The 25909-nt window shown below is 48.5% G+C and overlaps 1 protein-coding gene and 1 pseudogene across 6 annotated transcripts; both read right to left on the bottom strand.

Moving 5' to 3' along the window:
- Positions 1-1602: 1602 nt before the first annotated feature.
- LOC141578677 (26S proteasome regulatory subunit 7-like) lies at positions 1603-12537 on the bottom strand (annotated as a pseudogene).
- Positions 12538-12647: 110 nt separating this feature from the next.
- SLC38A7 (solute carrier family 38 member 7) lies at positions 12648-24478 on the bottom strand. 6 transcript variants are annotated; one of them, XM_010967246.3, is made up of 13 exons: positions 24422-24478; positions 23696-23824; positions 22731-22824; positions 22207-22629; positions 21379-21577; positions 21004-21148; positions 20007-20105; positions 19359-19416; positions 19064-19178; positions 17615-17762; positions 16864-17063; positions 15917-15971; positions 12648-14657 (listed from the first exon to the last, which is right to left on the bottom strand). In XM_010967246.3, the coding sequence occupies exons 4-13, from the start codon at positions 22474-22476 to the stop codon at positions 14555-14557; spliced, it is 1392 nt and encodes a 463-aa protein (XP_010965548.1). In that variant the 5' UTR covers positions 22477-22629; positions 22731-22824; positions 23696-23824; positions 24422-24478; the 3' UTR covers positions 12648-14554. The 6 variants fall into 6 exon arrangements, with proteins under 6 accessions (XP_010965548.1, XP_045360501.1, XP_010965550.1 ...); XM_045504545.2 differs by having other exon boundaries at positions 23696-23821; positions 24422-24440; XM_010967248.3 differs by lacking the exon at positions 22731-22824.
- Between the last annotated feature and the right edge of the window lie 1431 nt (positions 24479-25909).

Here is a 25909-nt window from a genome sequence, read left to right as displayed (position 1 = left end):
GAATGCCTGCAGCCTTCAGGCCACTAGCAGCCTCTTGTCTGAAACAGAAGGCCTTGCTTCCCCCAGCTCCTCTTCTCTTATCCTCCTTCTGCCTCCATCTTGCCTTCTTTCTCTCTTTCCTTTCCTTCCCTTCCCCTCCCTCCTCCTGTCCCCACCTTGATTAGCCCAGCCACCCACCTGCTGGTCATTGGTCTGGTAGTTCTGGCCAAGAGAGTAGGAGTAACCTACACCAGTGGGGACTTCAGGGACAGGATGTTGGCCACCAGGTTCCACCTGTGTGGGTTTACATGGAAGGATCCCTCAGCATTCCTCTGCAGGGAGGAGGAAGTTATGTAGGTGTCCTCTGAGATGCAGGAGCCAAGGGCACCCACAGGGCTGAATGCAGTGGTCTTGGGGCTCTTGCCAGTGTCTTCTAACAAGATGACAGCCAGGGAGGAACAGAGATGGGTGCTGCAGTCAGGGAGCAGATGGCTCTACGGGATCCCCTAGGTTGGCATTCCACGAGGAAGGCTAGGCAAGCCCTCTTTCTTCCAGCCTCTCTTAACTTTCTCTAGAGAGAGTCTTTCCACCACCTGAACAACAGAGGGTTGTTCCCATTTAAGGCCAAACTTTGCAAGGAGTTTCTTCCTGAACCACCCAAACTGCTTCCGACTGGTTCTGTTCCCTGTTCCCTTTTGTGAAGACATAACTTGTTTGCCAGCTACTGTGCCAAGTACTCTACAGGAATTGCCTCCTTGTTCCTCACAGCAACCTTTGATTTAGGTTCTGTTATTATTCCCATTTCTCAGATGAGAAAACTGAGGCCCAAACAGGCTTATTTCCTAAAGTCACACAGCTAGTATATGGCAGAGTTCACATTTGAACTAGTCATTGGTTTCCAGGGCACATATTATGCTGAACTTCTCCTAAATGATCTAAATCCTCACAACACTAATATTGTTGTCCACTTCATAGAGGCCTGTAGAGAGGGTTTAAGTAACTTACCCAAGTTCCCACAGCTGGAAGGTGTTGGAAATGGGGCTTGAACCTCTGTCTTATCCCAGCATATGAATTGACCCTGCAGCTTTCTGGAGTGCTCAGGATGGTTTGCTTTCCATGGAACTTTACTCACCTGATCCTAAGAAGTCCATAAGGCAATTGGTCAGTGAAAATGCTGGGACCCAGAGGCAGGAGTGACTGGCCCAAGGTGACACCAATTACAATCCGTGCTTCCTGAATCTAAGTCCAGTGTTCTTTCTGCCACATCAAGCTGCTGGCTACTCTGTTGCCCTCCCAGAGTTTCTGGCTCTGAAGGCCTGAGTCTAATTCTCCAACCCTCACCACCTGGTGCTAGGTCAAGCCGGGCTCCTTAGGGAAACTCACTATAGCTCTGGCTTAGAACATCAAGGAAAAAGTGGTTCAGATGGCCTACATCCCTTCTGCCCCACCCCAGCACTGCTCCCAGGAAGCCCCTGCCTCACCCAGTAGGGCCCTCTCAGCCAGCATTCCCTCCCTGGAGCTCCAGCCAGGACCACCATTCAGCCAAAGCACCAGATGGTCAGATGAGGAGTTCCCCTGGGACTCCACAAAGCTGCAGGAATGACAGAAAGTGATCCTTTGGCATTGTATCCCGGGGTGTCCAGGCAGGGCTAGCTTCATGGACATGTGACCTGTGCAGTCACACAGGGCCCTGTGTTTAGAAGGTCCCCACTCTTGGTTGACTGCTCCACTGTCACTGACTTGTGATGAGTTGGGGGTTGGGGAGAGCATGCAGGACAGTTAGCGGCAAACTCCAACTGAAATCACAGGGTTCCTGAATCCGAAGGACCTCAGCAGTCATCTGCTGCAACCCTTTCACTGTAGAGGAAGGGAACCTGAGGCCCAGAGAGGGAAGAAAGCCTGTGTGGGGTTGCACAGCAAGTCACTGGACTAACAAGTGTTTCTTTCCTTACTGCCTGTACCCTGCTGAGGGCAGGCAAGCAGTGAAGAGAAGGAGCACTCATTTAGCACTGAGATGGGCCCTGAAAGTCTTACATCACCTTAATTAAACTGTGTGAAGTTAGATTTTAGCTCCTGGTAGGCAAGATCCCCACAAGCTAGGAGCAGCCGTGCCTGGGATTCAATAAAAGCAGAGAAGCCCAGTCAAACTGGAGCATTAATTCCCTTTAAAATGACCAAAAGAGAAAAAAGAAGAAGGAGAAGAAGACAGAAAAGAGACAAGATTTTTAAAAAGAAAGAAAAAACCCAAACCTCACTATTCAGCAGAGCACCTTGGGAGGACGCGTTTGGAGTGGCTTGTCCTGGTCGCCACACCTGCTGTGCACACACACCTGGCCCATGCCTGGTGCTGAGGCCTTTCCAACACTGAGCTCACTTAATCCACCCGACATACCTGTCAGATGCTATTTTTGTTTCCACTTTGCAGATGTAGAAATTCGGACTCAGGGAGGTAAAGTGCCTCTCCTGGGATTTCTTAGGCAATGCTTTTAGAGCTCACTGATCACATGAGATAATGCATGGGATGTGGTGAATACAGTGCAAAGTGCATTGTAAGTGCTCAGTAAAGGTTGGGACTACAAGAGCCCACCAGCTGGACGGTAAAGCCAGAACTCAAATTCAGACCTATCCAGTTCCAGCCCTGTGCTATATTCTGATTATCTGCGATCTCCTGGTGCCCCAGCCCTGTTCAGGTAAACCTCGATTGATTTGAACTCAGCTCCCTAGAGCTCAGAATTAGGTTGAATTTTGTTTTCTGAGTTTCTGAGTTTCTGATTCATACTAGTTAAAAAAGAAAACAGAAGAAAAAAAGAAATAAAAAAGAAAAGAAAAGAAAAATCCACAGAAAACAAATTAGGATTCTGAAGTTTATGAAGGTATTTCTCTAGAATATTCTTTAGTTAGTACCCACTCCAGCCAACTGCCTGTACCTCACTGTCCTCAAGCCTAGACAAGGGGTCTAGGCTTAAAAATAGTTTGTGGAGGGGAGTAAGGAAGGAAAGAAGAAAGGAAAGAAGCTCTCTGCTAGACCTCAAGTCAACAAAGAAAGATTCAGTTATATTGTATTTATGAGATATTCTTTGCTAAAGAAGAAAGGATTCCTGACAATTTTAGTGTTTTTAATTTTAAACATCAAGGATATACAGGTTAGGGAGCTAACCATAATCAGGAATTCAGTTAAGCAGAATGGTTGGTCACTGGTTCTGGTTACTTGAGGTCCAGCTCTGTTTGCACAGCACCCAGAAGCCTCCTTGGTATTAATATGCATGGTGCCCCGAGAGCCTGCCTCAAAAGAAGGCAGAGTCAGCTTCTCCCAGGCTTTCTGTTAACCATAAGCAGCCAGAGAAGCAAAGAGGATGTTGGGGTCCAAGAACAGCCTAAGTTCATGGTGAAGCTAGGAGGCTACATCTACCTGCACAGCCCTGGCTAGAGTTCCTGGCCAGTCCCATTCCCTTTGTTGGCTTGAGCTTCTGGGCAGAGGCTGGTAGGACAGCTAGCTCTGCTGCTGCATCTGCTCACCCACTGGTATTTCAGAACCTCAGGGCAGATGCTGGGTTGCAGGGTAGCACCTGAGTGGGCTGGGATTGGCTGATTTGGTCCAAGGTTAATTACAGGCTCGAAAACCCAGATATCCCACGGGCCAGGCAAGGACCAGGCTGAGAGATGCTACCAGGTTGGTACTGTACTGAACTGGAAAGCAGAGGTCCACTCAGCTCCAGCGGGTGGTTTCCAGATAGGATTGAGGACAGTGTTACCAGAGACACCATTTTCTTGGAGAAGCTGAACATCTGAATTTCTATGTCATTGCTCTTAAATTTAAAAATTCTCCTTTTTTTCTTTCCTGCTTTCTTCCCTTCCTCCCTCCATCCCCCACTCTCCTTCTGTCTTTTCTTTCTTCCTCTTTTTCCTTCTCCTCCTCCTTCTTTTTTTTAAAGTGAGGCAAAAATCTTTATTTTTAAAGAAATAATTTACAAAATTAGCGCCAAAATTGTTTTTGATACTCAAACCTTGTTCTCAATTCTATTTCTTCTATTTTTCTTTTTTAAAAAATATTTTTACTGAAGTATAGTTGGTTTACAATGTTGTGTCAATTTCTAGTGTACAGCACAATACTTCAGTCATATAGGAACATACATATATTGGTTTTCATACTCTTTTTCACCATAAGTTACTACAAGATATTGAATATGGTTCCCTGTGCTATACATATAAACTTTCTGTTTATCTATTCTCCTTCTTTGTAAAATGTAAATATACAAGGGCTTCTTTTTACAACCCCTGGGGTAAGGAACTGAAGACGAAAGGCTGAGGACAATATAATCTGCCAGGGCTGGGAAGGACCACAGAATCAATCTCACTGAGAATAACAAGTGGCCAGTGGACATACCTCCTCATTCCGTCATCCTCATTTTTGGTCATTAATAGAGGCCAGGCCCAGGGGATGTCATTCAGTCTTAGCTGGTCCCTGGTCCAACCACTGCCCCGCCAGCTCCAGGTGATGGAGCTCATCACATTTCCAGCCAGAGCCTCTTTCTCCTAGCTGGGCCTTCAGAAGACACCTCAGTGAGTGTCAAGGGTGGAGCTGTAGCTAGTGGGATGTCAGTGAAATGACATATGACCCAGGTCCTCTTTTCCAGAAGAGCTTGCTCTTTAAAGTGACTTGAAGTGACCTCTTTTACTCATAGGAAAGAATGCTATCCTAGTTTACTTAAAGTACCCTCTGATGCCAAATGTGATCTTTTAAAAGAATAAAAATAATAATACATTTATGTTTATTCCTTAATATAGGCAATGTACTTTTTACAAATCCAGTATAGTTCTTGCTGCAACCCTTTAAGCTAAGTTTTTATGTATATTTTCCAGATTATATGGGAGATAAAGATGGCCACAAATTCTCAGTTCTCTCTTGGAGAGGAGAAGTTCCTCACCTGTGTGAACCTGGTGACCAGTTATAAATTGGAGTTCCCATGACTCCCACACCTCAGGGGTTGATAATTTTCTAAAAAGGCTTACAGAACTCGGGGAAACATTCACTTATGTTTGCTGGTTTATTATAAAGGATACAGATGAATGGCCAGTGCTAAGTAGTTTACTGTGATTACCTTTCCTTTTTTTCTCTAAAACTTCTTTGTTTCTCCTGTAGTTAATAATTGCCATATTTTCCCATTTGCTTTGTTATATATGTGCTTGTCCAAATGCTCCAACAGATCTGTCAGTAATTATTCCAAGTACTTAGACAAATCAGATAACCTCTTAGCTTTATTTTCTTCCTGGAGACCTTCCTTTGATAGCTCTCCATATCCCGCTCCAACTGAACTGGTCACGTTTTGGTCAGCTGCCCAGCCGCCATTTGAAAACCACTTGGTTGTTCTTCAGAGGTTGATTCTTGGTTTCCTGCATGCTTTGTCTTCCACTTTCGTGCTTTACAGCTCTGTTTTGCTGAAGCATATTCTCCAGTGACTTTCTAAAAAAGACTACGAAGGATGTAAATTTATTTACTCCATACTTATCTGGAAATATTTTTATTTTAGGCTCCTGCTTGATTGAGAGTTTGGTTACACACTGAAATCTAGGTGGAAATTTTTCAGTCAAAATTATGAAAGCATTGATGTATTATCATCTAGCTTGCAGTGATGCCAAAAAGCATGCCCTCCTGCCCCCAAGCGTCTCAGAAAATCTTTATGATTTTCTCTTTATTGCCAGTATGCAGCTCTTAAAATTCAATTTACAAATATGGAGACGTGTCTTTCAGTTCTTCAGAATTTTCTTTTTTTTTTTTAATTATTATTATTATTTTTGGCTGGAGGAGGTAATTAGGTTTATTTTTAGAGGGGGTACTGGGCATTGAACCCAGGACCTCGTGCATGCAAACATGAGCTCTACTGCTTGACCTATACCCTCCCTCAAATTCTGCAGAATTTTCTTGAGTTATTTCTTTGATAATATCCTCCTTTCTCTGCTCCTCCACTTCCTGCCCCTGCCCATTTTCTCTGTTCTTTCCTTCTGGAACTCCTGTTAGTCAGATGCTGGATCTGAGTTGAAACTCTAATTTTCTTATCTCTTCTTTTCCATCTCTTTGTCTTTTTGTTTTGCTTTCTGGGAGATTTTCTTAACTAACTTTAACTCTTCTTTTGATTTATTTTTAAATTTGGCAATCATACTTTTAATTTTTAGGTACTGGTTTTTATTTTGTCCATTTTTCAAAGCATTCTTTTCTTGCTTTATAATTTTTTTTTCGTTTCATTTTTCAAAGCATTCTTTACCTGCTTTATTTCATTTCCCTTCTCTTTAAAGAACTCCTTTTAACACATCTTTCAAAGTAAGTCCAATGGCAACAAATTCCCTCAAGTTTTATTTGTCCAAGAAAGTATTTCTCCTTCACTTTTGAAGGATAATTTCACAGGATATAGAATTCTAGGTTTCTCTTAACTGTTGAAGTATTTCATTCCATTCTCTTCATGCTTGGGTAGCTTTTGAGGAGAAGTCAGATGTACAGTTTAGAAGATGGTTTTGAACTGTGCAGGTCCACTTATCACGGATTTTTTTCAATAGTAAATACTACATGATCTGCAATTGGTTGAATCTGTGGTTGCAGAACCATGGGTATGTTGGAACTGCAGAGGGCTGACTATAAATTATATGGAGATTTTTCAAGCACAGGGGGCTGGAGCCCCTAACCCCCGTGTTGTTCAAGGGTCAACTGTAATTCTTCTTGTTGTCGTTGTTAGGCTTTTCTGCCCAATAGCATTAGATGTCACCCTTTATTGTACTACAGAGAAAAGACATCTGGAAAAAAGCATACAATTTTGAAACCATTTATTTTTGTGTGTGTGAAATGGTTTTTAAGAAATCTATATAAAGTTAGGATTCCAATGAAAAGTAGTATTTTTACCAGCATCTCTAGGGCTCTGTTGCATGTCATATACTGGGGAGTAGCACTGAATTTGGCATAGGACTTAATGACCTTATCTACAGTTTCCAAGAAATCCTTTTTTCAGTAGCAGTTTTGCACCCTGTTAGGATGGCAAACCTACCAGTTTCTGTGCAGATGCTTCTGATCTCAGCACCAGTGGACACAGTCATGCTAACAATTCAAATCTGATATCGCTTTCAACACTCACTGAATGAGCATGAATCTTAAAAATGTGAGTCTGACCCTGTAGATCAGCTAAGCTACTAAACTCAGTCTTCCTGTCCAGTCCCTCCGGCCTCATCAGCACTGGGTCTAGAGTGTCAGGTCTGTTTGTGGCCATCAGCACTTTAATGTTGCCTCAAGGATCAAACCCATCCAGCTGATGGATCAATTCCAACATCCTTCTCTACACATTTTATTGTCACCTCCAGCACCATCGTCAAAACAGATCCCTCCAATAGCATCAATCTCATCACAGAAAATAAAGCAGGCTTTTTTTGTTGTTGTTGTTCTGGCCATTTCTAAGAGCTCTCTAACCATTTGGAGCCCCCTCACCGACGTATTTCTATACAAGTTCAAATCCAATAACTCGAGTGAAGCAAGCATCACTCCTATTAGCAACTGCCAGAGCACAGAATGTCTTGCCTCTACTTAGTGGAAGCAAAGAGCAGCACATCCTTGGGAGGCTCAATGCCAAGGTCAGCAAACCTCTCTGGATGAAGCAGTGGGGTTTTAACTACTTCTTGAAGTTTCTCGATCTCTTCCTTACAGCCACCCACATAGCTGTATGTAACACCAGGTTTTTCCTCCACCTGCATCATAGTAACTGTTGGGTCAATCTTAGGAGGCAGTGGAATGTGAATCTGATACTTATTTCTATCCACACCAACTCTCATCCCTTCTTCAATGTTGGTGGGTGCTACCTGATCACTGAGGTCCTTCACAAGCTTGGCATACTGCTTCACATTGATAATGTACTTCAGGTCCTCGGAATCAGCATGGATGATCTTTATACATTTGCAACTTGCAAAGACTGTTCACCCTGGAGTGTTTCCTTACTGGCTGCCAAATCCCAAAGTGCTGGTGGGGCCAGGCCATTGTCAGCCTCTTTAATATCAGTGAGCTCATTAATTTTCTTGAGAAGTTGTTAAATGTCATCTTCAAACTGTTTGATCTACCTAGAGTAAGTGCTCTGACTGTAAGTTTTCAGCAAGGCAGTATCCCCCTTATCCTGAGCTCAGATGGGCTTGTCTTCTTTGGTTTTCCACTGATCAGCACCGAGTCATCCAGCATTTTAGGAGCTCCAAGTGCCTCAGCTCCTGGGTGATCACACAGCCCCTTCCTCACTTCCAGTGGTGCCCCACCCTCCTTTCCCTTCTTCACCTCGACTGTAATTTGTAATCTTTGCTTCTCTGTTGGTAAGGTGTGTTTCCCCCATCTGGCTTCTTTCAGGATTTTTACTTTACCTTTGATTTTTTTTTTTGTATTTTGAAAATGATATGACTAGGTGGCATTTTTTGGGGGGGGGCATTTATCTTGGTATTCTCTGAGCTTCCTGGATCTGTCATTAATTAATTAATTTGGTGTCTGACATTAATTTGGGGGAAATTCTCAGTCATTATTGTTTCAAATATTTCTTCTGTTCCTTTCTCTCTTCTCCTTCTGATATTCCCACCATGCATACGTTACTCCTTTTGTTGTTCCATAGTTCTTGGATTTTCTTTTATTTTTTCTTTTTTTTTTCAGTCTTTTTTCCTATTTGCTTTTCAGTTTTGGAGGGTTCTATTGTGATATCCTGAAGCTCAGAGATTCCTTCCTGAGTTGTATCCAGTCTATACAGGGTAGGCCCATCAGCGGCATTCTTTGTTTCTCTTAGTGTTTTTTATCTCTAGCATTTTTTTTTTTTGGTTCTGTCTTAGAATTTCCATTTCTCTGCTTACACTGCACATCTGTTCTTGCAGGCTGTGTACGTTATCCATGAGAGCCCTTAGCATTTTAATCATAGTTGTTCAAAATTCCTGGTCTGATCATTCCAACATACTTTTCATATCTGTCTAGCTCTGATGCTTGCTTTGTCTCTTCCAACTTTATTTTTTGCCTTTTAGTATGTCTTTTATTTTTTTTTTTTTTGATAGCTGGACATAAGGTACTAGGTAAAAGGAAGTGCTGTACATAGGACTTTAGTAAAGAGGTTGCAAAGTGCAGGGGGAAGGGTTCTACAGTCCCATGATTAGATCATAGTCTCTTAGTGAGCTTGTGTGCTTGTGGACTGTGGACTTCACATATGCTTCCCAGCTCTGCCCCTAGTCCCTCTTAGGTGGGACAGGGTGGCTAGAGTGGGATGGGGTTGTGTGTTTTCCTTCTCCTAGGTCAGTTAGGTGCTGATAAGAATCTCAGTAGGTCAGGCTCTGGTTAAAATTTAAGTTTCTCCTGAGTACATAACATGTTAACAACAACAGAATGCTCTGGCACATTTCAAAATGGTTCCTCTTACCCTCCTCTGCTGGAAGCATGAGGGGATTTGTCTCTGACGTTTACTACAAGAACCTGGTGGAGCTCCAGGTAAAACCCACAAAGTCATAGTGTGCCCCCTTCCCCCAACATGACTGGACTCCTTGGTGTTTTTCTCTCTCAGTTTGTCCACACTGAGCCTCCAGCAATTCATCTATTATAGTTCAGGTTTCCCTACCCCGGCACTCACTCCCATAGAGGTTTTTGCTTGTGGGTTTCTGCTCTGTATTTGGCTGCCACTCTCTCCAATTTGGGGGGCAGTGGTTTGTTCAACTTTTTACTTGTTGTTCGGATAGAGTGGCCACTTCCAAGCTTCTTACATGCTGGACTGGAAACACATCAGTTTCACATTTAATGGAAGAATAACCAAATGGATGAGTCTTGTGCCTCTTCCTTCTCCCACCCCCGTCCCCTCAGGAAACACAAAGTGTTTGCAGGACAGGGTGTCTGCTTTCCTCCTTCTTCCTGACTACAGCATCTCCAGACTTCCTCCATATCTACTGAAATTTTTTTCATTATATTATAGCAATGAATTACCAAATCTAGATTTGTAATATTGAATTTATATCTAGCATATGTACCTACACAATTAGTTTCCGTGATTATTTTCTTTGTTTGATTCCCCTACCAGATTGGAAGCCATGATCTAGAGGTGGCCCTGCCCCATTCAGGGACATCACTCAGAAGTACTAGGCAGCAGCCAAACCACCTGGAACTCTAATGACTCAGAGAACTGGCGTGTCCTCTGAGGCCACAAGCTCTTCACTTTCATATACAGAAATAACACAGAGGTGCCCTCTACTGACCAAAGGAAGAAACTGCAGTTACACACTGCTCCCTGCCTCCCACCCCAACCAGTACAGGGAAATGACCAACATAATCCCTGCAATCTGCCAGGTACTTCACATATATTATGCCATTTGCCCTTGGATTTATAATATTTACATCTACAAGGGAGGCACCATTGCTCCCACTTTATTTTTTAAAAAGTTTTTTTAATGGATGTACTGGGGATTGAAGCCAGGACCTCATGCATGCTAAGCAGGTGCTAACTGAGCTATACTCTCCCCAACTTTATAATTGAGGAAAGTGGGGTTCAGAGAAGTGAGCTGATTTCCTGAGTTCCCAGGGTAAGAGGAACTGCTGAGATCCAACCCAGGTCTGTCTGAAGCCAGAGCCTTTGCTCTGTCCACCAGGCCCCTGTTATTCAAAGTCTGCTCCTTGGACCAGAGCCTGAGCAAAACTGGGAGTGATAGTAATGCAGATTGCAGGCCCCACTCCAGACGTAACTAATCAGAATTTATATCCCAAGGAGATAAAAATTTGTATGCACATTAAAGTTTGAGAAGCCCCTGACTCCCGTGAAGTGGTAGGGGAACCTCAGCCTGTGTCCTCCTGAGGAGAAACTGAATTTTCATATTTCTTCTGTAAACGTGGATTTCTGGTTATAAAGCACTTCTGACATTTTTCATGTACTTTCTTGACATTGGCTCTCCTTTATCTTGGGAGGTAAGTAAGGTCAGTGATCATCATTCGCATGTTAGAGATCTGGAAACAAAAGCCCAGAGACGGGAAGTGACTTGCCCAGAGCCACCAGCCAGAAGGCAGGCATCTCACCATGTGGCATGGATTAGCTGGGAGGGTAAGCCAAGTGTTCCAGGATCTGATGTTGGTGCCGGCATGGGGGTTGTGGGTTCTGGAGCTTGCCTTCTGGGGTCAGAAATCACCAGACTGGTTCTGAGCCAGCCCTCTGCTCACTTGTTCATTCATACATGGAAAGAGGGCTGTCTGGCTCCAGTTTTACTCCCTATGTGTCCCTGGGCAATTATGTAACACCTCTCTGCTTTCACTTCTTCCTAGAGTTTGGTCTTTGTGAAGAACAAATATAAATGATGCCAGTTAAGTGCTGGCCCAGGTAAGGACTCAACAAATGTTTGTTGATATTCATGCATTCATTCAATTTGTTTAACAGCTATTGAGCACTTGCTTGCTATGTGCCAGGAGCTAAGATACCTGATGGACAAGGGAGACATAACCTGCTCCCATGGAACTTACTGTTTCTAATGGGGGAGACAGACATTGATTAAGTGCTTACAAGGGTGGTGAGGAAAAGGCAGGGATGTCTTGACTAATGGATGAATTTGGCTGTGTTTGCCCATAGTGTAGATGTGACCTTTCTTTCCCTCTGTTCACTCAGAGAAAGTGAAATCAAACCTCAAGCTCTTGGCTCACTAGTCAGGTGTGAACCATGTCCCAGAGCTGTCCCACCCATCTAGCCTTGCAGTGTTTCCTTCTTGGAGAGAGTCCCCATCCCCACCAGGAGGGAGCGATCTTTGCAAAATACCCAAGCAGGGACGGAGAGTATGGTAGGTGAGCTGGTTAGACTCTAAGGCCCGGGGAGCCACTGAAGACCGTCTTGAATGCACTATCCTCACCTCTGCTGCTCTCCCACACCGAGGCAATGCTCCACTGACAACGGCCACTGTTCAATTCCTCAAACAACCATGTTCCTCCCACCATAGGGCCTTTGCACAAGCATTTCCCATGGCCTGGAAAGGTCTCGCCACCTCTCTTCACTTAGTTCGTTCTTACTTATCATTCAAGAGCCAGTTTATATGTCAATTCCTCCAGGAAGCCTTTCTTGACTCCCCTGACAAGCCCCAGGCCCTCAAATATAATAGCCTATATTTTCCCGCCTTGGCACTTATCACAACTTGCATGCATGTATTTGTGACGACTTGCTACGCTTCAGTCTTCCCCAGTAGACTGAGAGCAGAGCTGGTGTGTTTTGCTGAGCATCTTCTTGCCAGCACCGAGCATGGTGACTGGCTCCACAACAAGGACAAGAGGGCCTGCTCTCAACACACGCCTCTGAAAGGACAGGGGTGGATGCTCAGGAGTTTGAAGCTCACCCCAAAGTTTGGGGTCAGGGAGGGACATGCAACACAGAGGCCATCCTGAAGTCACAGTGGTGCAGGGAGGACACAGTGAGGGCTTGAGCCAAGGTAGAGGCAACAGGACAGACCAAGGCAGATCCCCAAGTCAGCGGGGAAGGTCTAAGGGGATGTGCAAGAAGAGAGGGGCGTCGAGAACCCTTGCAGGCTTCCAGCTTGGTAAGGAGCATGGCAGGCCCCTTCTCTCTAGATGGTGAGGCCAAAAGGCCCACCCCAACGGCCACCCCGACCCCAGCCCGTCTCTCCTGTCAGTGGCCTGGACTGTCCCCGGCACCAGACACAGGCCACACAGCTCAGCAGCACAGGTCCCTTTTTATTAATCATCCTCCCTGGTCTGAATGTGCACAAGTAGAAAAGAAACAGTAAAATGCCCTGGCAGGGAGGGCAGGGGAAGGGGCTCCTGAGGTTAGGCCAAGGGGCCAGATTGCAGCTCCTTTTCCCGACTCGTTCGTTTCTGTGCCATGACTCCCCTTACATTCCCACGCCCTTCAACTGAAATCCAACGTTGGGAGGCAGTGCAGCCCTGCTGATGGGCCATCCTCCTAACCTTGTCAGAGATGGGCACTGGCGGGGCCCGGTGCTGTGCAACAGACTGAGAGAAAGCGGCCAAGTGGGTCTGGCCCAAGGGGCAGAGAGGGGATGTGAGGAAAGGCAGGCCACCCAGTCTGGGGACTGAGCAGAATCTGATCTGGCCTCCAGCCAGCCTCTGCTGCTTATCTCACTGCCCTGAGGGCTGGGGTCCCTCTCACCCCCGCCCCTCCATTCAGAGGTTTTAGGCAGGAGGGGCCAGGGAAGTGCTGGGTTTTCCAGGCAGAAGCGGTGCCTGGGATCGGCCTAAGTCAGTGGCCAGGTGTTCAAAACAGGAATACAAAGGGGGAAGTAACATCCCTCTTCAACCCTCCTGGGGCTCAACCTAGGTGTGACCTCAGTGTGAACGAAGAGGAGGCCAGGCCTGGTGTATGTGTGGAGCTGACGAAGTGACAAGAGAGAATTTGGCCACCCCCACCCCCATACATCTCTTAGCAGGAGAGATTGAGCTACACAGGAAAAATGGGGTAGGGGTGAAGTGGTGATGGGGGAAGAAGCAGACAAGATCCAGATTGGAAGGGAAACTTCCAGGCTGGCATGACCACACTCAGATGTTGCTCAGTCAGTGACAACTCAGATGTCTTTCTTGTCTCCAGGCTGCTGGGCTCAGGTTGGCGGGAGGGGCACATGGAGGGCAGAGAGAAGAGAAGCAACCAATGAAAGTGAAGATACCAGACAGATTCACCTTGATCCTCACTAGCCCAGCCCTCATGGGTCTGAGAGGTTCCCAGCCTTCTCCATCACCCACCCTTGTGCCTCAAAAAAGAGGGGCCCATCTGGAATCTGTGAGAGAAAAGCAGACTCCCGCCATGGGGAAAGTTAAGGGAGGAGTCCTCACAGCACCGTGGCACGGGACGGCCCTGGCCCCTGGCTCAGAGCTGGGCTGACACCGTTTGTAAACATTAGACTTGTTGATGTCTGGGGATGGAGGAGCAGATGGACGCCTGGACCTTCAGGTCTGGGTAGAGATAGGATGAGGCCTCAGAAGGCTTGGGAAATGTCAATCAGCCATGGGAATGAGGGCTCTTAGGCTCCCTGTGGGCCCAGGAGGCAGTGGACAAGGCATCGATCTACCTGCCTCTGCACACTTGTATAACTTCAGTACTACCTTTGGAACTTGCCAGAGAAAGTCACTGCTGGTTGGGCTGCCAACGGACAGGAGCAAGCAATAAGTCCTGGGGTGATAAACACAGCCCCTACTCAGGACACGCTTCTCTGTGGAAGATGGGAGCCCTTGGCCCACACTCTTTCTCCAGAGTGGGTTCAGGCTGGGTTCTTTCTTCAGAGACCTACTGACCCTCTTCACCCATGGCTTCCAGGCATGGAGAAGTCGACAGTTGGAGGAGGCAGGGGAAGGCTCCTCTGTGACACAAAATCTCTTCCCACCATCCATGGCACTGCCAGGACCAGGGAGCAGGAAGGGAGCTGAGTTTGAGCTGTCCATAAGTATGGGGCGTGATTTCACCCCAGAACTGTCCCTGGAAAGGATGTTCAGATGTCATCCCACCAGTAGAGGGCAACAATGCCAGACTCTGCAGGGTGGCTCTGCAGCTCTATGAGATGGGTTCCCAGGTCCAATGGCAAAGGCCATGTATTCCCTGGGAGGCAGTGGTTATGCTAAGAGATCCACAAAGATGGCATTGGCTGTGGTCTGGCCAAAGATGAAGGCTCCCAGAGTGACCAAGAGGACTCCATAACTAACCATCGCCCACCAGCTGTAGAGCAGAAGGTGAGAGAAGGCATGGTTAGTCAACCCAGCCATGACTTTGCGGACTTCCATTGACTTCCATATATATATATGTATCAGTTAACTACTGTAATTACATATACCACTTCTCCTGTGGGTAGAGCACTTCCTACTTCTCAAAGACTTTTCATACAAAGGTATGCAGGGCCAGGTGTAGGATCCCTCGACCATGACCTAATGGGATTAATTGACTGGTCACAGTACACCGAGGGCAGGACCAGAATTAGAATGCACGTCTCCTGACCAAAAGATGGTCAGAAAAAAGCAGGTCATGTGAAATGTGATCCATTTCATTAAAATAAAAGCAACCCACAAGACACCTGCAAATGTATGGATCAAAAATAGCAACAGGGTTATAAATGGGTATTGAGATTAAGGGTGATTTTTACTTTCTTCCTTAGACTTGTCTGTGTTTTTTAAGTTTTCTATAATGAATGAGTGTTACTCACAGTATTTTTTTTTAAAAGCATGCAGCTTGTTCAAAATCTCTCTACTATTAATGCACATATTAAAGTAAAATCGTGTTTTGCATTCATCGGACTAACAAAATTGAAAAGCCTGTTATATATAGTGCTAGCAGGGAACAGGGCATTCTGATTCACTGCTGCTGGGACTCTGACTGGTACTGACTGAATTTGAACTCATGTCCAAAGTGAAAATGAGTGTGCCTTGGGATGGAACAGTTTCTTTCTAAGAATCTATCGTAACAAGATCCTCAATCAGGTGTGCCACGGTGTATAAGGAGAAGAGTGTTCACACTCAGGACCTGTTCATACAACAAAATATTCTATAGCCACTGAAAATGGAAGTTGATCTTCCTGTGTTGACAATCTATAAGACACATGGTTAAGTGAAAGAAAACAAGTAGCAAAAAAGTGTGTCTGGCATGAAACCATTTTTGAAAGAACCCAACTAGACACAAAGCACCACGTTTGTGTACACACACGCATAGCTTTGTGTACATAGACACTTATGCACGCAGAGAACCAGCCTGCAAGGGCACAGACCGTGCTGATGGCACGGAGCTCTCCCAGGAGAAGGTGGGGAGCGGGCTGTGGGGAAAGAGGAACTTCCAATTTTTTTCTCTAACGTTACAGCTAGCATGTATTACCCTCTTTTAAAAACTCATGTTTTGCCAAGTACACAAGTCTCCTGACCCTACCTGTTTAAAGGCCACCACCCATCCAGCACCTCCCTGAGAAGACCACGGGCCAGGCCCTGCTTTACCTGGCTGGCTTGACTTCCTCCATCTCAGAGAGTTTCGCCTGAATGAGGCACAGCCCTGGAAAACAAGAGGTGGTCCCGGAGCTTGGGTGGGCTCCCTCCTGCAGTCCAGCCTCCCCCTTGCCAAGAGGCAGTGGTGGTGGACAGAGAGAGGCCTGTGTTTACTTCTCCACATATTCCCTCTCTGCTTCCACACCGCGCCCAGCTGGAGGCCTGGCGTCTGCTCTCCCAGGAGCGGCCCCCATCCGCCAGGCACCCTTTGGGCTGTCTGCAAGACCCGGAGCTAAAGGGGCAGCGCTGGAAGGTGACTCAGTGGTGCCCACACTGCAGGGCTGCCCCTCCCCAGTATACCTCAGAGCAGGTGTGGCCCCCTTGCTTCAAGCAAACTGGCAAGGGCTTTCCAGGTGGCTCTCTGGGTAGAAATAAGCTGGGTATAGGCAGAACTCAAGACTGGGCAGATGGGACAATTTCCCAGGGATCTGGTGGCAGACTGTGTCTGAAACTCAGGTCTCCCAACCTCCATGTCAGGGTGCGGCCACTAGACCCTATTACCCTGGAATGGGCTGAACCAGCCAGATCCCTGATAGTCAGGGAGGAACAGATACTTGAATGAAGAGTTAAAAGCATAGGCTGTGAACTGAGATAGACTTGGGTTTGGAAAAGTTCTGTTCCTCTCTTTTATTTTTTCAGTTCTGTTCCTCTTTAGTTGAGTTTGTTAACCTCTAGGCAAGCTTGTTACCCTCTCTGAACCTCAGGAGTACTCATCAGTAAAATGGAGATGACAACTCCAGGATTGTTTGCAGGAGATAATGCTTAAGTGGGTTCCCATGGAGCCTGAAGTGGCTGATCAGTAAATACTGGTGATGATCCTCCCTGGTAGGTGAGCAAGTGAGGAGCTGAGGCCGGGGGGCCCCAGGAGTCAGTGCTGCGGGGGCGCCAGGGGTCCACACCTGGGAAGACGAAGATGAAGCAGGCGGCCAGGCCTCCAACGACTGAGATGACCTTGCCAATGTCGGGGATGAAGAGCGCCAGCAGCAGGGTGAGCAGGAACCAGACCAGCGTCTGCAGCACTCGCCGCCGCCGCTCCCGCCCCACGTCCTCCTCCACCGGCATCCCCTGGTAGCGCAGCCACAGGCCTTCAACCACCGCCCTGCCCACATGGAGAGGGGCTCAGAGGCGCCCCTGCTAATGGTCCCCCACCTCCAGCCACAGAGCCAGACCCCCAACTGGGCTGACTGTAGGTAAGACTCTAATCCCTGAGCCTCAGTTTCTGCTTCTGTGAAACAGGCCTAGCAGCAGTCCTCTCAGGGTTGCCATGGGGACTGGATGGGATGGTGAAAGCGAAGGGCTTAGTGCCTTGCCTGGCCCAGGACGTGCACACTCCATGGGAACCGACACCACCAGTCTCCTGAAAAGGGCCTGGGGTACCTAGAAGGCAGAGTGTTCAGGAAAGGATCTGGACTAGAGGTCCTCAGAGGACTCACAGAATATTCTGGTGACTCTGGGACAAAGGGGGCCCCCAAGACCCAGCTGGGGGTACTTGCAGGGCCATCCAAGGCACTGACTTTCCTATGGGCTTCAGGTTCTCCTTCTATAAAATGGATTCTACATAAGGCCAGAGGACCGTGTTCAAAGGGCTTTCGGGGGCCCCGGGGGCCCTGGTGAGAGGGAGCACCCCAGTAGGGCGGGGAGGAGGCTCACCGCCCACAGAAGTGCAGGATGGGGTAGGAGGTGAGCACGCTCAGGATGATGAAGGCACGGGCAACGGCCACAGCCATGTCCTCTGACGGGTAGGACAGGAGCACGTCGGGGTCCACGGCATCTCCAAAGGTCAGGAAGCCACAGATGCCTGAGAGCAGGGATGAGAGAGTTGGGTTAGGGCGACCGTGGGAGGGTAAGGGGATGGGTCCACTGCTAGGTCCAGCAGCAGACAGGGAGGTGTCAGAGCAGCTCTGGAGGCTTAGACTGAGGCTTGGAGGAGTGTGGAGGCTGGGATCAGAAGCCTTCCTCCCCGACTTCTCACATCCCCTACACGTACCTGATCTTGAACTCACCCTGCAGTTCCTGTCTCAGAGCTTCTGTGCTAATGTTCTGTTGGCCCAGTTCTTCCCTCTGCCACCTCCTCTCCACTCAGGTCTCAGCTCAGATGTCCCCTCCTGAGAGATGGGCTTCCCCACCCAGGACATCCTCAATAACCCCTGCCCCCAGGTACTTTCTCACATCATCCTGTTCTGTTTTCTTCACTCCTCTCTCTATTTTTTTTTTAACTTGTTTATTGTCTGTCTTCCCAACCAGAACACGAGCCCCGGAGAACAGGGACTCTGCCTATTTGCTTTCTTTGCTCCTGGCTGTGTCCTCAAGAGGCTAGAACAGTACTGGTCCTGAGAACCATCTGTGGAAGGAATCATAAGGACATTCTTCCTGGTCTCCCAGTCCTGCTCCCTCATCCGAGCCCTTCTCTACACAGCACCCAGGGCCATGCCCCTGCTGAAGACGCTTCCTCTCTGGCTCTGCTCCTAGTCTGCCCTTGCTGCTTGCCACTCATCCCCAACTCACTGCACTCCAGCCACACAGGCCTTCTTCTGTCCCGGCCTCAGAGACTTGGCATTTTCTGGTTCCTCTGTCTGGAACACTCTTCCCCTAGCTCTTCAGATTCTGGCTTCTCATGGTTTGGGCTTCCCCCAAATGCCACTTCCTCATAGAGGAGCCTCCCAAGACCCACCCTCCAAAGCCAACCCCACCCAGTCCTACTCACATCTTCCCTGTTTCACTGTCACTGTGGCACTCACCACTGTCTGGAATTCCTTATTGATTCCTGATTTATTCTTCTAAGACTGTCTCTCCAACTAGACTGTTGATTCCATGAGGGCAGGACCAAGTCTTTCTATCTCCATGGCATTCCCCATGCTGAGAAAAGTTCCTGGGACTTACTAGGCACCCACTGAGAGCTGCTGAATGAATGCATGAACACATCTCTCTCATTTGGGCAGGAAGCGGCCCAAGGTAGCTCAAGTTCAACCCAATGCCTACACAAGTGTTTGACGTGCTGGGAGTGCAGGGCTGTCTCAGGAAAACCTGGTTCAGAGGACTTGGGGACGCAAGAGGGAAAGTGGGAGCGCTGTAAGCCCGGCCCTTGAGGGGAGCACTCACCTGTGCCCATGTAGACAGCGAGGGCTATGACCATGGCAGCTGTCACTACCCCGCCCCAGGTCTTCACCTCGGGCCGCCGCATGCTGTTGAAGACGGGCACACTGCTCACGTGGCACTGTCAGGGTGAAGGGCAGGGTCATGGTGGGCAAGTCACCTCACCCCCAGGGATAAGAGGCAAGTCCTGGGACCCCCACTCCATCCTTCCTTCCAGGATCCCCCCAAACTGCCCATGATGTTGATTCCATCCCAGGATGGGGCGTGAGCTAAGGGAGGACAGGGACCTTGCAACTGGCACCTGAAATCCGAAGCAAATGGTGGGCATGGCATTGAACACGGCTATCCAGGAAGCTGGCCTGTGGATAGACATACAAGATGCTGCTGCCTGTGAACTCTTCAGAGTGCCCGCCCGCCCCCAGGCCCTTGCTCTTCATTCAGCCCACCATGGCCTCCACCAGCCAGCATGCTACACGTTCAGCCCACGGGCATCTGGGAATGGGGAGAGGACACACCTCCTTTTCACAGGTCAGTAAACTGAGGCTCTGGATGGCCCTCCTGGAACCCAAATCCAGAATTTTTGGCCTCTGCACTTGGGCTTTTGCTTTTCTGGTTTGTTCCTTTCCCCCCAAAAATGAAACTTTTCTTTTAAATGACAAAATTGATTCATCCTCTCATAGAAGATACAGATACTACAGATGAGCACATGTTGAAAAAATGTGCAATTCCACCTTGGTAGTTTCCCCTTGTCTCTGGCTCTCTCTTCTCTTTAGTAAAAAGAGATCAGGGCCCCTTGCCTCCTTCCTACAATGACCAGTGAGTCATGTCCCTTGGGGGCCAGTGAGCCTTGAGAAGAGCACCTGTGTGGCCTTTTGATGCCTGACTCAGCACCTCCTGGGGCCCAAGTAGTGGCTTCCACCCCATGTGTCTCCTCGGGGCCCTCACCTACCTGTTCAGGGCATCTGCTGGCGTCATCTCTTTATCGGGCCAGATGTATTTGATGATAATGATGGCAGTGACGTACCAGGTGCCCACGACGCTTAGGAAGCTGCCAGGAAGGATGGATTAGGCATCCTCCTCCCCAGCTGCAGCTGCCTTTGCTTTGATTCCATCCCCAGGGACATCCACCCTTAACTCTAGTGACCACAAGTATCTAATGAACAAATTGGGACACTATTCCAAACAAAGACTCAAGAAACGCATGAGAAATAAGTTTCAGAGAAACACTCCACAGCTAGGAGGCCAACTGGGGACCAGACTGACATTTGTGGCCACTGGGAAAGGAGATGGGTCAGTTCCATGGCTCAGAGACCACAGCAGGGGGCTGGGCTTCAAAGCACATCCGCTACTTCAATTAGAGCAGCCCAGATTTGGCGAGGGCTGCAAGAAGGGCCTTTGAGAACTAGGAGATGCTGGAGGTAAAAGGGTTGAAGGCACAAATACTGGAATGTCAACATTAAAGGGAACCTTGGAGATACTGAGTGTGACCCCCTCGATTATGGGTCACAGGAAACAGTGTAGAATCCCACCACTTTTCAGACTCTGAGCCAGGAAGCTAGTTCCTTCCCTTCATACCAAGCTGTACGGAAAACGCTGCCAGGCTGACAATCCCAAATGATCAAAATTATCATCCTCCGTGGGAAAGACAAGGCCCAGGCCAGGAGGCTGCCTTCATAATCCTGATTATCACCCGCCCCTTCTTTGACACAGACACTTGGAACTGAATCTCTCACTGATGCAAAGAGCCACTGTCTCCCTTGCTGCTGACAAAAAAGGAAGGTCCTATGCTGGAACCCCTGCAAGGCCTGGCGCCCTGCCTTTCCCACACTTGCTGCCCCAGGAGGCAAGGTGGCATTGAGGAGAGGGGTTCCCCAGCAGCCCTCGGGTCTCCAGCTGCCTGTGATCAGAGCTTCTGTCCAGTGCAGGCTGGGGTGGGGCCTCCGAACCTGGCATATTTCTGGAAGCCGATCTCCCTGGGGATGGAAAGGGGCAGGATGAAGAGGAAGGCAGTGAGGCTGATGGTGAACTTGCGGTCTGTGTACCAGGGGCTGCCGCTGGCCCCTGCAGGCTCCTTTGCCATCACAGCTATAACTGCATAGGGAGGAAGGAGGGAATGTGATGCCAGGCTACTGCAGGGTGCAGCCCTCCAGCTCTGCAGGGCCTCCATCTCTCTAATGGGCCCAGCAGCCAGCAGGGAGGATTCCCAGATGAGTGCCAGGCCCAGGCTAGGCCTTGGGCAGGTGTTCTGTGTTCTTTTTCTCCCACCCAGGACCCCCAGGGCCCAGGGGGAGGGATGAGGTAAGTACTGAGGGGGACCTCACTCTTGTCCTGCTGGTCCCCAATGATGATGAGGAAGGCAATGCAGGTCCCAAAGGTGTAGATGGCAATGGCCACCTCGCACAGCACCCCTGTCAGCTTGCCACACACAGCCCACACCACCTCCTGGTAGGTCCTCTCATTGCTGGCCTGGGAGCAGTAGGCCAGGATGACGAGGCCACTGATGATGAAAACCAGCATGGCCTGCAGACAGGGGCAGAGCAAGAGGGTGTGAGAAAGGCCTGGCAGCAAAATGCAGCCTGGTCTTGCTCAGCATTTACTGGGCCAGTGCCCAAAGCCCGGCAAATGAGCCTTATCTTGCAAGGCAATTTTAATAGATTACTGGAGGCTGCTGAGTTATTCTTTAAAAACAAAGAGTTATGAGAAAAGTGTCAAACATACACAAAAGTAGACAGAATGGTATAATGGACCCCCACATACCCGTCACTCAGCTTCAAAAATCATCAACACATAGCCCATCGTGTTTCATCTAATTCCCTCTCCCACTTCGGGTTATCTTGAAGAAAATACAAGCTATTTTATTATTTCATCAGTAAATATTTCAACATGTAGTTCTAAAAGAAAAGGGCCCACCTTAAAAACATAACCACAAAATTATTAACTAGGCAGTTGATGCCCAGACTTTCTTTACTGCTGGGAAGGCTTCTGAAGCCTCATCTGGGCTCAGAAGAAAGAATGCTGGAATAGATTAGTAAGGTCTGCCAGCATGTGTCACCGACTGACCATTCCTGATCCAAAGCCTCCCTTTTGAGGCAAAGAGCCTAGACCCACCACCCAGACTGCACCACTGCCCTCCAGGCCAGCACACTCACCATCTGCAGCGTGATGCCGGCTGCCACGCCCCCAGCAGTGCTGAAGGCTGCTGGGAAGTTGAGCAGCCCTGCGCCCAGGCAGGCATTGACAACGATGAAGATGGCCCCAAGTGTAGAAGTGGTACCTCTGCCCACAATTTCAGGAGAAGCCTCTCCCTCACTCTTGGGGGCCACGTCCACAGAGGGACTCTGCAGCAGACGGGCCCGCTCCCCGGAGTCTGTGCTTAAGCCCCACTCGCCAAGGTCACTGTTGATGCTAAGCTGGGCCATGGCCCTGAGAGTCCTCTTCCTTCAGGTTCTGTGGGTTCTGTCTCACAACCACATCCCCTGGGGAGCTGAGGGAACACGTTCAGCTGGGAGGGTGGCACCAGCTCATTTGGAGCTGTTATCCTAGGAGGCCTCGGGGCTCTGTCTCTCCTTAACCTAGATAAGAAAGGCAGGTAATACTGTTATCCAAAGGTGGACACAGAAGGGTGAAACAACTGTCCCAAAATCAGATGGCCGAGATTCAAACCCAGGTGTACCTCTGTGCAGAACACTACACAGGCTGCCGCAGTGTGCGATGGCAGAGACAGAAATATGTCAGATGCAACTCCTGCCTGCATCAGGTTTACAGACCTATCAGGTAAAGAAGACATAAACACAGAAGAGAGAGGTACTAATGTGTCAGCACTAGGGGCCATGCATCAGGCAGGAGTGCCATAGACATACCTTATCTCATTCATTCCTTATGACAGTGGTCACAAGGTTCAGAGAGATCTCACTCATCCAGGGTCAAACAACAGCAAGTTGCAAAACAGGATTTGGATCCAGATCTGTCTGGCTTCCAAACCTGTTTCTATACCACAGGGTCGCAAGAACAGTCCTCACCCAGAACTATGGGTATTTCAATTTCTTACAGCCCAGCATACCTCCCTCCAGCCCAGAGTCTAAATTCTGTGGAGCTTTCAAAGCTCGTCAAAATTTCAGGCCAATTCTCACTCTTCTCCCATGTGACTGCCCATCACACAGGCATCCTCTCTGATGCCCTCAGCAACTGGGAGGTTTAGAATGGCTAATGAGGCCTCTTAGGTAGTCAGGTGCTTCCCAGGGCTCCTCTTGGTGACAGGTGAACAAAGTAGAGGAAAAAGGTGGAGTGTGGGTGCTCTCAGACATCTGTCACCAAGCATGCACCCAAAGGACACCTCTCCAGGGGAAATGTCTCCCTGCTGGCTCCAAGTCCAGAAAGATCAGTCAGACGCCACAGGGCTTCCTGTTATGCAACTTGCCCCCCAGCCAGCAACTCAGCAAAAAATCGAAACAGTGAGTAGCGGGGGCAGTTGTGGGTTCCTGGGCTTCTAGTGTAGCTCCAGAGAGAGCCCTGCAAAGTTAGTGCTACCAAAGCTGTGAGGCCTCGTCGTCCACCCTGCTCCCATCTTAGACACAGAGGTCTCTGCATTGGTCTGAGATCTCTCAGCAATTCTCTCCCCCACCATGGTCCCCTGCTTACCTGTTCTTTCTACCTGTCCTGCTATGGTGAAGGGAGAGCTACTTCTTGCAGCCCCTTCTCCCCAAAGATCTGGGATGATTCCCTCTCTGACCTTGATTTCTTCTTTCTCAAAACTTTACCTAAAATCTGCTGTTAGCAGAGAGAAGAGTCTGAGCTGTTTCTTTGCTGGTCAGCAGAGTATGGGGAACCAAGGTGCCCTGACTCTAACTCACAGAATGGGGCACCAGTTCAGTTAGGAACACAGGCCCACTGAGGGAAAGAGGCTAGATCAATGTCACAGTGGCTAGTTGGCAGAGCCAGAACTAGAAGCCTGATGCCCACATGCTCAGGCCAGAGCTGTAACCACGGCAGCAGGCCCCTCAGATCCCAACCAGAGTGGGATCTCAGGCCACCCTGGGGCTGGATCCCATAAATAACGAGGGGTGGGCTGCATTGAGAAGTGGGCCAGGGCGCACCCGGGGCGAGGGCGGGTCCCTAGGCCTGAAGCCAGGCCAGTGGGTTGCTGCGGGGTAAACTGGGGAGGGGCTCTGGGACTCAATCCGGGCCTAGGACTAGGTGGAGACAAGCCGGCTAAGGCGCTGCAAGGGCTGGTCCGATCGAATGTGGGCGTGGAGCCGAGGACGCTGGGCTGCGGAGTCCTGCAAGGAGTGAGCAGGGCTCTACCGCGGTGGGGACCCGGGACCTAACCCTTCTATCCCCCACCAACCTGTACCTCCTGTCACCTACCTGCGGTGCTTCAAGCCCGAGCCGGCGGCGGAGACACGTGATCAGGGGTCACATGACCGCTGGGGCGTGGGCCGGCCGCGAGACAGGCTGGGAGTTGTAGTTTTCCGCAGGCGTCAATCTTGGACACTGCTTCCCTAATTGTGAACCGGACAGGACTGCCCTGAACCAGCCTCATACTGAGCCCACCCGTGTTTATCCCGTTACTTTCAGTTCTGGCCTCTTGGCCAAGGCCCACACTCCTGCTTCCTCCAAGGAAGAGCATTAGGAGGTTTGGCGCCTTTGCCTGTCTGGGTGCCTTGGGCCACAGCTATTTGGCCTCCTTATCCTCTTCTGTCACCCTCCTTGCCTTTAGACTGGCAGCCAGTGACCCTGGAGCTTTTCACTGAGGACTGAGGGGATGTTTTTACTTCCTTGAGTTGTGGGTGGTCTGAGTGTTGTTCATGGCTATACTCCAGGGTCTAGGTTTTAGAACAGTTTCTGAGGCATTGTCACTCACAGAAGTATTTGTTGAATGAAGGATTGGGTGTCCAGAGCCCTGGCTTCTGTTTGTGGCTCTGTGCCACTTGCAAGTTGTCACATAATGTTTGGCATCCCAGTGTCCTCATCTGTGTTAGGAGAGTATGCTCTCCATTCCACCTACCTCTCGATGCATCAAAGGTCCTTGTTGATGAGATCCTGTGTACTATTTCCCCAGGTTCACTCTAGTGACATTTTGCAAAACTATAGCACCATATCACAACCAGGATACTGACATTGACAATCCACTGATCACATTCCGATCTCCTCAGTTATATTTGTAGTCATTTTTTGGTGTGTATTAAGTTCTATAGTCCTTAACCACTGTAAGTTTGTACATCTACACCGCATTCAGCATTCTGAATATTTCCATCACCTCAAGGATCCCTCCTGCTGCCCTTTTATAACCACGCTCATCTCACCCCAGCAAGTCCTCCTTTCTCTAACTCCTGGCAACCACTAATCTGTTCTCCATTTCTAAAAGTTTGTCATTTAAAAAAAATGTTATATAAATGGAGTCATACAATCTGTAACTTTTTAGGATTGGCTACTTTTACTCAGCATAATTGCCAAGGGGCTCATGCAAGTTGTTTTGTATATCAGGGTGTATGTTTTATTTATTACTGAGTAACAGTATCCCATGGTATGTGCAGTTTTTGTAAATAATCACTTTTGAAGGACATCTGAGCTGTTTGCAGGTTTTTAAGAACACAAATAGCTTTATTGAGATTTATGAATTTTACCACAAAAGGTAATACTTCTAGTGCCCAATACAGTGATTTTTGGTATATTCAGAGTTTTGCAATCATCACCACTATCTAATTTCAGAACATTGTTATCACTCCCCCAAAACCTCTGTAACCATTAGCAATCACTCTCTATTACTCCCTCTCCCAAGCCTTCGGCAACCACTAATCAACTTTGTGCTCTGGATGAACTGTTTTCAAGGTTTATCCATTCATGTTGAGGCAT

The sequence above is a fragment of the Camelus bactrianus genome, chromosome 9, assembly GCF_048773025.1.
Source record: "Camelus bactrianus isolate YW-2024 breed Bactrian camel chromosome 9, ASM4877302v1, whole genome shotgun sequence".
In the NCBI taxonomy this organism is placed as follows: domain Eukaryota; kingdom Metazoa; phylum Chordata; class Mammalia; order Artiodactyla; family Camelidae; genus Camelus; species Camelus bactrianus.
Note: the sequence above shows the minus strand (reverse complement) of the source record. Positions and strands in the feature narration are given on the sequence as shown.

What these genes read in the sequence shown, in the direction of transcription:
- SLC38A7 (XM_010967246.3), bottom strand. Translation starts at nt 22,476, where the DNA reads ATGGCCCAGCTTAGCATCAACAGTGACCTTGGCGAGTGGGGCTTAAGC. An exon ending in GGCTTCCAGAAATATGCCAG is followed by an intron (nt 20,106 to 21,003) that starts GTTCGGAGGCCC and finishes CCTTCCTGGCAG; the next exon opens with CTTCCTAAGCGTCGTGGGCA. An exon ending in CTTCATCTTCGTCTTCCCAG is followed by an intron (nt 15,972 to 16,863) that starts GTGTGGACCCCT and finishes CTTGTTTTCCAG; the next exon opens with GGCTGTGCCTCATTCAGGCG.